Here is a 14,600-nt window from a genome sequence, read left to right as displayed (position 1 = left end):
ATTACAGATAAAGACGTTAATGGCATAATTACTGAACGACTCTCAAGCTGCACACAAGTTTTTTTTACTCACTTGCTTTGGATTCCCAGACAGTTAGCTACTCTATTCTCACACTGGCGTAACTGGGCATCACATGCACGTTGTACTGGGAAGTCGACAGGTTAAAGACTGTTTAGTGTCCAATAGTACTTTTGTATTTTTCAATTTTATATTGTCTATGTATATGCGAGAAAATGTGAAAATGGCTTTTCACATTAGAAAGCTGCAATATTACAACAAACCAGTTGACATTTGTGTTCAGTAGACTGAAAGTATGCATGTGAAAGAAAATCCTCTGTATGATGGAGTAGGTTTGACCTGAGATAAGGTTTGCCCCCCCCCCCCATTGTCATGTAGGTAGAAAGTATGCATGCAGGGGGGAGCGTTCTTTTATCTTGGAGTGACAAGCAGTGAAACAGCTTGAGGGTTTTTTTAAACTGAATCTGCAGCACTGTGAGTGGCCCACTATTTCAATGTGCAACTGATGCTGTGGCCTTGGTGGGTCTATGCAGAGCCCACACAGCGTGAAGAGTGCGAATGGTCCTTCCTCCAGGTTTTCTATATACATGGTCAGAGGGTGTACAGCATGAGTAATGCTCTTTAGCTGAGACAAATCTGTAAATATTTGTCCCTTCACTACATATAAGAATTGTCCCATTATCCAATGGGGTTCTCTCCATTCATCTACCCTAAATGATATTGCCTTCACTTCCTCTTCATCTCTTATTGCATTTTCCTTCTAATGCCTTTATTTCCTCTCCATTTTTATTTCTCCTTTCTTCCGGGTTTTCATTTTCTCTCGTCTTTCTCTCTGTCTCTCAGGGGACAGGAGCTCTGTGCACGATTGTCATGGCAACAACGATGGGAAGACAAGATGGAGTCATAGTTGGCCTGGCCTCCTTTACATAGAAGAATCGTGCAGTTGAGAACACCAGATGTTATCTTTAAAGTTTTCTAAGAAAAAAAAAATTTAAAATCTATTAAAATGCTAAAAGGTACATCTTGCAATCCACACTTCCTCATTGCACATTAGTCACATGAGAGTGGATTTATTTGTACAGTGGTTTTAGATCAGGGCAGGTAAAGTGATAAACTAGTAGAAATTAGACTCGATTTTAGAAAAATACCCGCCTGGCTCGAGAACACTATCCACAACTATGTTTTGGATTTTTAATATCTTCTGCTATGCATGAGTTTAACATGTACTTCCTTCACCTGTACAGGGTACTTTTGCACGTCTAATTTTAATTGCACACACATTCTGCCTTCCTCTAGATCTAGACTCTTCAAAGTGTAGCCCGTAAGGCCAATAGTGCAGCAAGAGTGTAGTGAGAAAAGAACATTTTAATCATCCATAGTTCATGTCATGTTACTATCTAGCAGCACAGGTGGTGACTAAAGGAGGGTTTTTACTTCACATCTGTTTTAATCTTCACAGCAAAGTGAACCTTCCCATCTCAGAAATACAGCAGACGTTAAAACACCGCAACAACCACATCCCTAATGTTAAAAAAAAACAACAACCCTAAAACCTACAATGTCCAAAATAAACCACCATCCACCTACACCTAAAGTTTTTTTGTTTTACATGAAGCATTTTTATTCTGTGAAGCCATTCAGAATATGAAGGCTCTCTAAAAATCAGTCACCAGAACTTTGAAATCCTCTGCTCAAGATGTTCGATAACTACACATTTGGAGCAGCAGCGATTGCCAATGTGGCTCTGCTCATTTCACTGTTACGTCACTGCAGGGAGCATTACAGTTAGTGCAAATGCACACCCAATGTGTTCTGTCACAGAGCTTCTGAACTCACTGTGCACATTATCTCACATTAACCACCACCAAACTGCCCTGACACAGTTCAGAGCAATGCCGCCTCAGAGCGACAGGGACAAACGAGTGTACGACTCCAGAAGATGTTTTCTTACTTTGTTGGGCATATGCGATAATAGAGACAACTCAATCTGACTCTTAGAAAACAAAAACAAAACAAAAGAAACTTAAACTACGTTCGGTTTTGTTTTGCACATTTTCTCAACCTATGAAGATCTATTTCTAGTTTTGCCACAGAATATTTTGTATTAAAAGAAAAGCAGACTAAAAATTGCAGCCGGCGTGGGAAACAGAAAAATAGCTGTCATATTTGAATGGAAAACAATCCTGGTGATAAATCACTGTGATGTTCTGACCTTGTGATTTGCGCCTTCTCCTAAAACCGGACTCTGCTGACTGAGTCAGACGACGCAGATTGATGAGTCACAGATGAACCGATTAAACTTCTCTTCTAGCTGAAGTCCACCTTGTTCCTCCTCCTCCTCCTCCTCCTCTCCATCTCAAAAACCAATCCCCTCATATATGCTCCCCTTGCTGAACTTTCAGTGCTGTTCAGCAAATCTCACACTCTCTCCTCTAATCCTCCACCTCCAGTTTCTCAAAACATGATCCCCAGTTCTCATATTTCTCATCCTCTGCTTTTCCTCTTATCTCACTCTTTTTACCTCCTATAACTGTTGTTTGGGAACAATTATGTGCTAGCTACTAGCGATCCTTGAAAGGTCACAGCATAAGTCTTAGAAAACAGAGGACAAATCTCGATCAGAACAACAGTTACAACCATAAACTATTTTTCAGATTTATTGGTTAATCTGTCACGTACACCTACTCATAATTTACCATAATGGCATTTTAAAATCACCTAATCGACAGTTAACGTGATCTAGTTATCGAACGGACAGCTTTTTGATAAATGCCTTCAAAGTTAATTTTCTTTTGATCAACTAAAGGTGGCTTTTTACACTCTTAAACACGTGCAAGCTATACCTGACAATAGTGTACGATATCAACTTGGGCATCTCTCATGCTAGTACTAAGGAAAGACTCCTGCTATACTCTTGTCCAGCTTGGCATGGAGGGCAGAACCAGGACTGGTACTTGTTTGAGGCAGGTGTTTTTACATACAGTTCTGTGCAAAAGTCATCTCTCATTTTTATTTTTTTCATTTTGCTTCCAAATGTATCAGACTTTCTAATTTTTAAAGTGGTCTTGAGCAATAGCTCTCCAGGATTTCCCATCCTTGTACCTGACCATTTTCTGAGGAATTTCCTTTTTTTTGGGTAAGCCACTTAATACTGACCTATGAACTATTAAAATATAAAAAGGCACCTAATTGAGGATACTGGGATAAACCAGTATTCGTGTCAAACAACTTAGCAAAGAACCAATGTTAAATTGTGTCTTTAGGCGCGTTAACCTTTTTGCAAAAACACATCATTTGTTTCCAATTTTGTATCTAAAATCAACAAACAATCCTGAAGTTAACAGGTCTGATTTTTTGCACAAGAAATTGAGTTATTCCCAAAGAGATATTAATGCAAAGCTTGGCACATGTCTTTAAAAAAAATTAAATACAATTTGAAAAAACAAACAAACACCTATCTACAGCAGATGAACACAATCAAGTATGTCTCTAAAAAACAGGGAAAAAAATTCAGCAAAGATGTGACTCATCATCTTTGCTGGATTTTTCGGCCCCTCACTTGATCCATCTACTGTTTACTCATCAAAAATGGTCTCGGGCTGTCAAGAAGCTTGACTTCTTTAGGAAGGGAAACAAAAAAAAAAAAAAGGGCTGAGAAGTGCCAAACTACAAATATCTGGACTGAAAAATCAGTGGCAACAGGTATTAATGGCAGGTTTTTTTTCCCCACTTTGGTTCAAATCATTGTCAGTAATGGAAGGTCAGAAGCCATGTGTGACCATGTGTAGCCTTTATAGCCATCTGTAAAACATAAGGCAGATCGAACCATGGTTAGGGACTGGATTTCAGACAGTGGTGTCAGAATCTATGGAACTATGGATGCAGGAAAGTATCATCAGATCAGTGCTATCTATCTAAATGGCAACGGCTTAAGTTTCAAACATGATAATGATCCCAAACACACTGCTAATGCAGGAAAAGCATATCTGGGTAGAAGAAAAAACTGATAATGGAACACTATCAGTCATGGATTGGCCTCCTCAGAACCCAAACCTCATTATTTAAAGATTGTGGGATCATCTTGATAGAGAATGGAACAAAAGGCAGCCAACTAACTTCCTAAGAAGAGCTTTGAGTGTCCTTCAAGAAGCCTAGAGAACTATTCCTGAAGACTACTTGAAAGAAACATGCAAAGGCAGATTTATATAATGTGTGCTCAATAGTCACTTGAACAGCTACTCTGATAGTATCATAAGATGGTCTTTAGTGAAATTTGCATTAAACATACTTCAAAGATGTTGCATTGGTCAGCGCACACTGCATGCTTGCAGATGTAAGTCACATTGTAACAGTTTTGTCCTTCTCTCTGAATTTTGCTCGAGGTCATCTTTTGTCATCAAAGCTCTGAACTGGCAGTCTTTGTTTAGAGGCTTTTACGAGGTTTATCTCACAGTTATCAATGTTATTCTCAGACAGCAGCCCTGCGCTAGACTGGCAGCCTATTCAGGGTGTACCCCACCTTTCACCCTATGACAGCTGGGATAGGTTCCAGGTACCCCGTGACCTTGAACTGGATGTCAGCTGTTAATAAAAGGTATTATGCAGCAGCCTGTGGTTGTGTACTTTGTCCTTCATCACCTGGTCACTCACCTGATCCAACAGTAATGGCAGGTTGATATCAAACATAATGGAGATGATCTACGTTGCTGTCAGTCACCAGTGACTGCCTATGGCCTCCTCCTTCCTTTTGCACCTCTCCCTCTCTGCTCTGTCAGGGGGAAATACTGCTCTGCATCCATATTATTCTCTCTCCCACACTGGTCCATAATGATGCTGACATTTAACACAATACAGTGGTGTTATTCCAGCTGCAGTGCACAAGGTCAGCTCATTAGAGGACATAATTGATGTGGGGTGCAACCTGCCACTAATACAGATCTGGGTCAGCCAACATGAATGACAATTTAACAACAATAAGGACTCAACACAAACGAGGGACCTTGAATGTCATTCAGTAGCCACGTGAATACTCTAAACTCTGTCACGCAAAATGATTTGTTGACATTTCAGCGAGAGAAACGTTTAACTCCGGGTCGTTTCAGGTCAAAAGTGCAACATCTCGGAACAAGATTGGCTAGGGAGCAGATTGAGAAATGAAACGGCCACAATCACGTCAACACAACACCCCCCCCCTCAAAAAAAACAACCATTATAGCTGAAGCCAGAATCGAAATTGTTCAACAATGACTTTTCAGGATGCTTTCAGGAGCAAAGTAATTTCCAGGGTAATTTGGAAATAAAACACATCAAAACGGAAGATGAGAAGTCACACCAATCGCTCAACATGTCAAATAACTAACATCAGGTAGTAAAAGTGAAGGCCGACTCTGATATACAAGTCCCTGACCTAACGTGCTCCTCCCCCCTCTCATTCATTCATCTCAGCTCTTACCCGTCCTCCCACTCCTTCCCACACTCATCTGCTCGTCCACAGTCATTCTAATTCATCCCATCGTCTCTTTACCTCTTCTCATTTCATCCGCTCTGGTCCGTCCAATTTTCATTCTGCCACCCACTCTCCTCCTCACTTGTCTCTGCTGCTTTTTTTCCCCCCCTTATTACTCTTAGTGTGCCAACTGCTCAAGCTGTTGTCTGTTCAGCACTATATTCTTTTGTGTATTTGATCTCATAGCCTTTCATGTCAAAACTTGACTACCTGCATCTGTTTCTCCGCCCCTGTTGATATACATTTATAAGACATGTAATACATACCTCTCTGCACCAGCATAGTGACCTCGCTGCCTCTGGGACATTTGCTCAGCAGGTCCACCACCTGGTTGTGACTCATATTTTGGACATTTCTTTTGTTGACCTCCATCAGAATATCTCCCTCCTTTAGGCCACGGCATCGCGGATAGTCCACTATTTGTTTGACCCGCTGACCCCCCCCTGTCAGGCTGTCAGCAATAGTGAAGCCAAAACCTTTGTCTCCCTTCTCCATGTGGATAGTGATGAGCTCGGGCTGGGTGGCTATGGACGAGGCCAAGGTGACCACATCGCTGGTGTAGCCGTGTGAGCCGTTAGACGCCACCTCGGCTGACGGGCTGTGCGGCCGTGGCTCACGCAAGCCGTTAATGGGTCCGGCCTGGTTGGAAGGTGGGTCAAACGTTTCCTGTCCATTGACGATGATAGGCTCTTTGTCCAATATTGCGACCGAGGTCACCAGGCTAGTGTTGGGGTCATCAGGGTCAAAGGGCAGCGGGTACCCACGACATAAAGACAGATCGACCATGGAGCCGATTGGGATGGATTGGAAGATCTTCACAACCTGAGCATGGGTGTAGCCCAGCACAATGGTGTCATTCACACTGACTATGACATCACCTGCACAAAGAAAGATCACAATATTGGTAATGTTGCCGTTTACAGTTAAAACCCCTACCAGGCCAGATTCACATTACACTGTTAGTGATATCTGGCATTAATCACAGCTGTGTGGTGGTTAGACTCAAAGAATAAAGAGATGCATTCAGAAAACGACAACACAACGTTTTTAAAAAGAAAACAGTGCCCTCTGTGGATGGTGGTCATGTACTGCACCTGTCTCCATCTTGCCATCCAAAGCTGCAGGCCCATCCAGCACTAGACTTTTGATCTGTAGAAACTCATCTGGCTCGTCTCCTCCAACCACAGTAAAACCGAAGCCGCGGCAGCTTTTCTTCAGCTTTGTGTTGATAAAGGTTCCTTTCAGCTCTGCTGGGTTTCTTGTAAAGAAAGGTTTCCCCCCTGCAGAGTGGGGCAGAAAAAAACTCTTGTATCAATCTGCATAACATGCATTACAGAACACAAATAACTTTTAGGTGGCATGTTGGGAATTTTGTCCTTCAGATTCAGAAGTCACATGAATTTACTGCAGTTAAATATGTGATGACTATAAAAATGAAAGAAAAGGCACAGTTGTAATTTTTAGTGGAAATGAAAACAAAAATGAATGTTTTTGAAATGACTTTCCTGTTTTCACTCAAACAACACTACTGGTCAAACCACACCCACTTCTCCAGTTGGTATTGAAATTTACACGATGCAGCTTTCATCATTTCTCGGTGTAAAATCATTTTAAAACATGTATTCTGAATGAATATGCCCCTAATGTTACTGCAGAATTTTCCCAAAAGTGTTGCATTTATTAGGTTGCTTTGCTTTCACAGCTCTGTTCAGTTCATCCCAAACCAACTTGATGGGTTTTAAAACTGGACACTGTGTTCGTCTGGCATCCTTTGAATCCTACTTTCTTATTATTTTCTTTGGTTTGTATTTGTTTGCAATATACAGTATGCCTTTTTGCAGTACTACTTCCCATCTCACAATAATGCATTGATGGTCGAGGTACACATTTTTCTTCAATGCTTTGTATAATAACAGAAGTTGGGAAATTGGCAAGATTTCTTAATCCCCGACAAAGGAGCTGTTTTCTCGGAAACTGACTGTTCTATGAAATGTACCATTTAAGGCTATTAGGTGGACTGCACAGTATTTTGTACAGGATGTAGTTTTGGGACTCTTAAGAACGCATAATGAAAAAAAAAAAAAAGTAGTAAAAGCTATTTCTCAGCCAAAGCTAAAAATTCCCTAAACAAAGACATGAAATCAGTTCCAGAAAGCTTTCTGGATTGGTTTATGATCATATTTTTTCAGTTTGTTTTTCTGAAGATTGTGTGCAAAGTCCAATTTTGCTCTATTGTAAACTATATAGAATCCTTCCAAAATTTCTTGGTTTCCCTTCCGGTTCCAATTGGCTTCCAAAATTACCTCCTGAGTAACGCCACCCACAAACAGACAAAGAAAAAGCAAGCTGAAACAACTCTTTTGAAAAAACAAAGAGTAATAATATATAAAGTCTATAAACATAATGATTTACGTTTGACTCCTGTAGGGATGGGAGGTAGAGCTGGTGGGACCTGTGGGTCCCTGTAGGTCTCCAGATGGTTTGGTGCGTAGTTTGCCAGTGGAGCTGCTGCAGAGGAGTGCTCCTCTATCCACTCTGCACAGACACATTTGTATCCAAACGTTAATCCACACACGCGCGACACAGAGGTGTATTTACATGCCACACATGCACACAGAAACACTTAACAGCAAAATACACACAAACACGGAGCTGAAAGGAAGTACTATTCATACTTATCTGTACTTCTACTAGTGTTTTTTTGTCGTGTATATCATACTGTTGATCTCAGCAAATGTTATGCAGCAAAATTATATCCGTTGTCGCAAAAGCGTCATATTACAAACACTTTACACAGTCTGAGTGTTAGTACTGTTAAAACAAATGAAAACAATTAATAGAAATGGATGTTGTTACTCTGTTATTCTTTGACTTACATCATGCAAACTGTGAAATGCAGTTATCACATTTTGTGGGTTGTGGAGCGTGTGAAGAGTAATGTTTTCATGCAGTCAGTGGCACTTTTAAAAATATGCTGAGTTACTTATGAGTGAGTCACTTCTGTTCTCCGATGTTCTTATGGAGGTACAGGCAGCTTTTAAATCACAGCAGTTGTGTCTGTGTTGCGTTGCCATTAGACTAGACTGTCTGCCACTGTATTGAATTTTTTGCGTACCTTGAACAGCAGTGACTTAAACTGAGTTGATCATATCTGAGTTTGAATGAATAAATAATAGACAAAGTTTACTTCTGAGATGAAAAAAAAGAAGAGATACTGGAACCAATTGAATTTGCTCGTGGATTGGCACAGCTAAGAAATAAGAATAGAGCATATGGCTATAAAGGCAGAATACTGTTGCATTAGTATAGCAAGCAGGCCAGTTAATTTGCTGCTAATATACTGCGTTTCAATGCATTTTATTACTGTTAGTGCATCATCGTGAGCCCTTATCCTCATGCATGTATCTTTGCCTCACCTCTTTCAGTCTTTTCACCCTCGACTGCCAACTCAAAGTTTTTGAATCTCTAAAGCAAACATCATTCTTGCCTTTTCATGGTAATGCAGGATAAATGATCAAATACAAAATGGCACTTATGACTATAAATCACATAAATTAAAACCTAAACATCAAAGACAACCCCTGGCTTGGGCCAGTTCTACTTTTGTGAAACGTCCTTATGAGAATCCATTTTTAATCCTTTGGATTTCAGTAGCAATAATATATATTTATATTGCCCCCCCCCCCGTTAAAGTCGAATTAATTCAGAGACAAGAAGTCTGGCCAAAGCCCTGGATAGCAGTGGACAAACTATAAGGACATGACACTGACAGACATGAAGAAAGAAAGAAATGGTGCCGTGCCAGGGCAGGAAACGAACCTCGAATATACCGCTCACCTTCTGGAGGCTGCGGCTGTTGCTGCTGCTCAAGGATTTTTCGACGCCGCGCCTCCCCCACCGGGTTCTCATATTGAGTCTTCCTGTTTATATGACTGAGGCAGAGGGCGAGAGGGAGAGAGAACAAGATAATAACTTGGAGACTGATTAGTCTCAGATTCACTTAAGCAGAGAAGAGATTTGTAAAAGGGTGTTTCATCTGGAGAAACCCCGTTTGTCTTTGCAAGCTGCCAATAAGGAGATTCACTTACTCTACATAGTACACCCCATACACTGGGTCATCTATCCTCTCCCATCCTGGAGGCAGCTCTGAAATAGAGAAGGTACACAGCATTGAAGACAAAAATTACATTTTAGCAGAGCTCAGTGGGATAGTTTGGTTTGGGTAACACAGTCTTTCAGTCCCACAGTTATAGGAGAAAAACTATTTCACTAGAAAGGACACGCTGCCTTTATCCCAACGATGGATTTTAACATACATGCCAAAAGGGGATGAAATTGTAGTTTTGGTTTTGTCCTGCTGAGCACTGAAAAACACTTTTCATCGTCCATGTTAAAACTTCAGCTTTATTACCAGGGGTGCACATAAGTGGTCGCAGGTGCACATTCGCTGTCAAAATAAAAGACGCGCACCAGATAAGAAGTTGCGACGCGTGTTTGCGTACATACGATTTTCTGGAGGATGACAGACATTTGTTTCGAACTCTTAAAGATGTCGAAGAAGCAAGCTCCTTTAAGCAGTTACTTTGGTGTTCCTCCACCTCCAAAGAAATGTCAGAAGGAGTCCGAACAGCAAAAGAAGCGCGTATTCTTGGAAAAGTGGTTGCAGAAGGTGAGCTGGCTTCAAACAAATGATGAACGCACAGAGATGTGGTGCGGAATATGCTGTGAAAATCCGCAAACGCGCGTTGCAACTTCTTATCTGGTGCGCGTCTTTTATTTTGACAGCGAATGTGCAGCTGTGGACCACTTATGTGCACTCCTGGTTATTACTTTTTGTAAAACTGTGCTTGGAGCACAAACTCTTCTCTTTTCCCTTTACATCGTAAGGATTTCAATCCATGGGTACCAGTAATAAAGTATTATTAAATAATAAGCTGGATCTCTCTCCAGCTGCCTGTAACCAATTTTAACATCCTCATTATGGCCAAAACACAATAACTGAGAAAATAACACCAAACAGCTTCAAACAAGACCGCAAAGACATGTGGCTACAAATGTAGTCTGACCATTTAATAAATAACTGGAAAGCATGATGCAGTTATTTTGCTAAGTATTACCATACATTACATCACTACCTCTGTGAACACACCCCTACACATTGTACACAGACCTAACCACATTTCATGACCACGCGCCTATTAAACTGACATGTTCCCATTAAGATGTTGGCATCTCAGATCTCCTATCTCGCTGTATTTGATTTCAGACAAAGACATTACCTCCTTGTGTTCCTGTGGGCTTCTCTGAAGTCCAGTAAACACTTTTATAAGAGTCTAGATTTCACAATCAATAATCACAGACCGTCTGCATCTGAGCAGCCTGGAATAATAAAGGCTCGAAGCCAGACATTCAGAGTCTTGTTTAAGACCGAGCTTGCGTTCCATTGCATGGCTGTTTGTGTTACTTGCAAATGGGATGAGAATCAGCAGCTGAGCAATTTGCCTGCTTGCGAGAAAACTCTGAGTGCATATATGTACCTGTGTCCCCAGTGAAACCTCAGTATAACGGATTACAAATGGTACTAGTGCACTTAGGGCTAATAACTCTTCTTGTTCATGCAGTAAAATATCACGTTTTATTGCATCCGATGCAGATTACATGAGTCAGATCTCCTAAAACAAACAAGAATCTTGGAAAAAAATTCAGGTCCAACAATAGCATACAGTATATTTCACTGTAATGCATGTGATGGATAAATACTGTGGTTTCATTACAAGCCTAAAGCCTAGAGAGATATATCTAGATAGAAGAGCAAGAAATATAAAACCAACAGCCAAAAATCGACATGTACTAAGATGCAAGTTATGATGGTACACTGGACGGATTTATTTGCTATCCTTGAACTGACGCCATCTTCACTGCACTATTCTCACGTGGGTGAAATCAGACATTACACAGGCTTTGTAGTTTGGAGCGGGCAGATTAAAGATTGAACATCCATTCTGATGTATTCTTGCTAATAGTTCTGCTTGATAATGTTGTGAGATATTCGAGAAACAAAAAACTTTTTTTTTTCCACAAAATCCAGTAGAATATATTATGGTCATCATCCCTCGCCACCCATGAGATGAAAATATAACTTTGCATTAGAGCAGGGGTGTCCAACTCCAGTCCTCGAGAGCTACTGTCCTGCACTTTTAAATGCATCCTTGTTCCGACACACCTGTATCAAATGAATAGCTTGTTATCAGGCCGTTGCCAAACTTGATGGCATGCTGAAGAGGTAATCCAACCATTTGATTTAGCTGTGCTGGAGCAGGGATGCATCTAAAAGCTGCAGGACAGTAGCTCTCGAGGACTGGAGTTGGACACCCTTGCACTAGAGCATCATGCATGCTTGTTTTTGCTTCTTTTCTTTTTTTTTTTTTAAAAACAACTCATTTAAACCCTTGCAGCTACCTTTGCTCTAAACTAAATTAATATATCTTCCTTACAGAATTCAGGGCCTTGCATTTGAAACCGATGCCCAATTAAATTTCCTGTTTGAGATGATCAGTTTTGAATGGCATCTTTGAAATAATATAATTTTAATATAGCAAAACATCCTCCATAAAACCTCCATAAACCTTACCTAGATCACTCTCCAGGTCTTCTGTATGTATCCCTTCTTCTCCAAGGACAAAGCAGGATGAAACAAAGAAGAGAAAATGAAGAGAAAAAAAAAGGGATGATAGCAGATGGAAGGTGGATCAAGGATGCAGGAATCCAAAGCAAATAAGGAATGACGTGACCAGTCAGAGAAAGACAAAGGAAAAGGGAAAACCCTTAGAAAAAGACTGACTTGGGCTATAACAACATCTCAAAATGCCCTGAGAAATCTAGTGAGACTTGGGGTGCCATTCTAGATTTCACCACTTGATGGGGTAATTATGCAATTTGTGTTTGGAGTGAGCTGTAAACAAAGTGTCATTTGGAATTAATCAAATGTTTTTTTCTGTTTATTTGAAAATTATGTCAGGTTTTGATGACAGTAGAGCTAACAACAAGACAAATGTAGCACATTCCAATTTCTAACAAATCTTTCAATCAAAACCAAATGAGTGTACTAAAAACAGCACCAGAAATTAACAACAGCATCACAACAATAAACAAGAGGAGCCTCACTTCTGAGACCCCGAGCATCCCCTGCTGTTCCTGAACCACTACACAGGAGTGTGGATGAACGCTTTGATTTAATAAATGAGGAATAGAAGCTTACCATCATCGTCACACTCTTCCAGCGGTCTGGAGGCTCTGTCTCTACACCGAGGATCCAGCCATGATGTGGTCTTTGTATTGTGGCTGAGAGGAAGCAAACAAGAGAACCGAATAATTCAACACAGGCTGTCAGACTGACATATAAAAGCACAGCAGGGGGACACGAATGCATCAATGAGAATTAGGAAAAACACGTCAGCAAGTTTACAGCGGACAGAAGGTGTGCTGCAAACACAAATGAAAAGAACAGAGAGGCACAGCAAGGAAATAAACAGTAAGCGACCTGACTTTTCCCTCAATTGTCAAACAAGAACATTCTGTAATTCAGTGATAGCAGAAATGAACATACAAGCTCTGAAAATACACAGCCATGTCCTGGTGTTGTGCCTTTGCCGTGCTGCAGAGAGGACAGAGAGGTGGAGGTAGTCAGGTGATCAGGATGTGATCTCCTTTTGAGATCGGGACATGCAGGGATTAACAGGAAAGCAGTAGCACCCAGGGGGCTGGGCAGGTTGGCTGGGAAGGCCTAAAAACCAAATCAAGTGGGAAGACAAGCAACTGGACGAACAAAAGGGATAATAGTGCAGGTAAAATGCAGAAAACACCGACTACAGCGTGAGCCATGGCCAAAAAAAATGTATAAACAGGCGGCGTCGAGAGTCTGCTGATACATACTCTATGAAGTAAAGTTCCCCGTTCTCAGTATAAGCCATCTCCCAGTTTTCAGGCAGTGGTCCCAGCGGGTCTTCTGGAGAGACCTGTGGTTCTGCAAGGGTTTGCTGCCCGCTTTCTGCAGTAGAGGTGGCCGCATTGTTCAGAACACAGGATAGAGCATTGTCACGTGCAGGGTACGGCCGGAGAATGCCGCTGCGGCTCTCATCCTGGTCGTTAGGGTTACCTGTGCACAGCAAAGGAGAGGGAAAGAGACTACGTACTAAGGATCCTGGGTGATGTAACAACAACACAGCACAACAACAGAAAACATACAAAATAATAATCACATTTCATGCATGCAGGAAAGGAAGAGATTAAAAAAAGCAAACATGCTCAGTCTTTATTCTCTTTAGACCACATCAGGCAACTCTAGCCACACTAAAGTGCTAGCACTTCTCCCTTCTTCTGCTTGGTTCCCGCCCATTTCTAGTGTATTGAAAAGGGTCACGGGAATATGCTAATTTCCTCAGCAACTGTCTCTCAAACTCACTTTGACCCCCACCCGTTTTACCTCTCTGCCCACAGGCCTTTTTCTCCTAAAGCTAGTCAATTCCAACCCCCATTCCCATTCCTTCCCCAGTTTTGGCCAAATATCCTCCACCACTTCCGTGGGCTTTTCAGGGTTGATCAAATGCAAATTCAACACTCTGGCAGCCTAGCAGGGGGACACAGAGATGGCATAGTTTCACAGGATCAAGTAAAAAAAAAACAAAAAAAAAAAAAAACAAGACACCATGTCTTGCACTCAAAACAGGATAAACCCCCTCAGAAGAAAGAAAATCGTGAAAAACTTTGGCTCATTCTTTAGTTTTTTTGTTTAGGAATTAGTTTATAACGGCAGCTAATCTCTTGACATATGCTGAGAATCAGCAGGCATAAACATGATTTCAATCAGCCACGGGACAAATATTCAGAATTGGTATGTGAGTAAATGTTAGGGGCAATTTAGTGAGAAAGCTTTAATAAAATAATGTAGTTATTGAAACCAGAGCAAGGTGGTGTTAAGGAGAAAATTCTGAACACTGAGTGCAGTTTGTAATCTAAACCTTCCCCCACTACACCCCTCCTCACAGGCAGATGGCAGTGTTTGGAGGCTCACAGAAAA

General features: G+C 41.1%; 1 protein-coding gene across 10 annotated transcripts in view; it reads right to left on the bottom strand.

Annotated features, from left to right (window-relative positions):
• LOC102193390 (membrane-associated guanylate kinase, WW and PDZ domain-containing protein 1-like) overlaps nt 1-14,600 on the bottom strand; it is a 98,572-nt gene that overhangs the window by 19,897 nt on the left and 64,075 nt on the right. For 2 of the 10 annotated variants that reach the window (XM_005740518.1, XM_005740511.1), the window contains exons 5-13: nt 13,457-13,724; nt 13,131-13,178; nt 12,783-12,865; nt 12,156-12,194; nt 9,613-9,670; nt 9,344-9,456; nt 7,937-8,059; nt 6,619-6,804; nt 5,791-6,402 (exon numbers count right to left, since the gene is read on the bottom strand). In XM_005740518.1, the coding sequence (XP_005740575.1) occupies nt 5,791-6,402; nt 6,619-6,804; nt 7,937-8,059; nt 9,344-9,456; nt 9,613-9,670; nt 12,156-12,194; nt 12,783-12,865; nt 13,131-13,178; nt 13,457-13,724 (1,530 nt within the window). The remainder of the gene's footprint in view (nt 1-5,790; nt 6,403-6,618; nt 6,805-7,936; nt 8,060-9,343; nt 9,457-9,612; nt 9,671-12,155; nt 12,195-12,782; nt 12,866-13,130; nt 13,179-13,456; nt 13,725-14,600) is intronic. The other 8 variants (XM_013912767.1, XM_005740516.1, XM_005740512.1 and 5 more) reach the window with 7 other exon arrangements.

The sequence above is a fragment of the Pundamilia nyererei genome, unplaced genomic scaffold (genome assembly GCF_000239375.1).
Source record: "Pundamilia nyererei isolate P.nyererei 1_Seehausen unplaced genomic scaffold, PunNye1.0 scaffold00100, whole genome shotgun sequence".
NCBI lineage: Eukaryota > Metazoa > Chordata > Actinopteri > Cichliformes > Cichlidae > Pundamilia > Pundamilia nyererei.
This window is presented reverse-complemented; position numbering and strand designations above follow the sequence as displayed.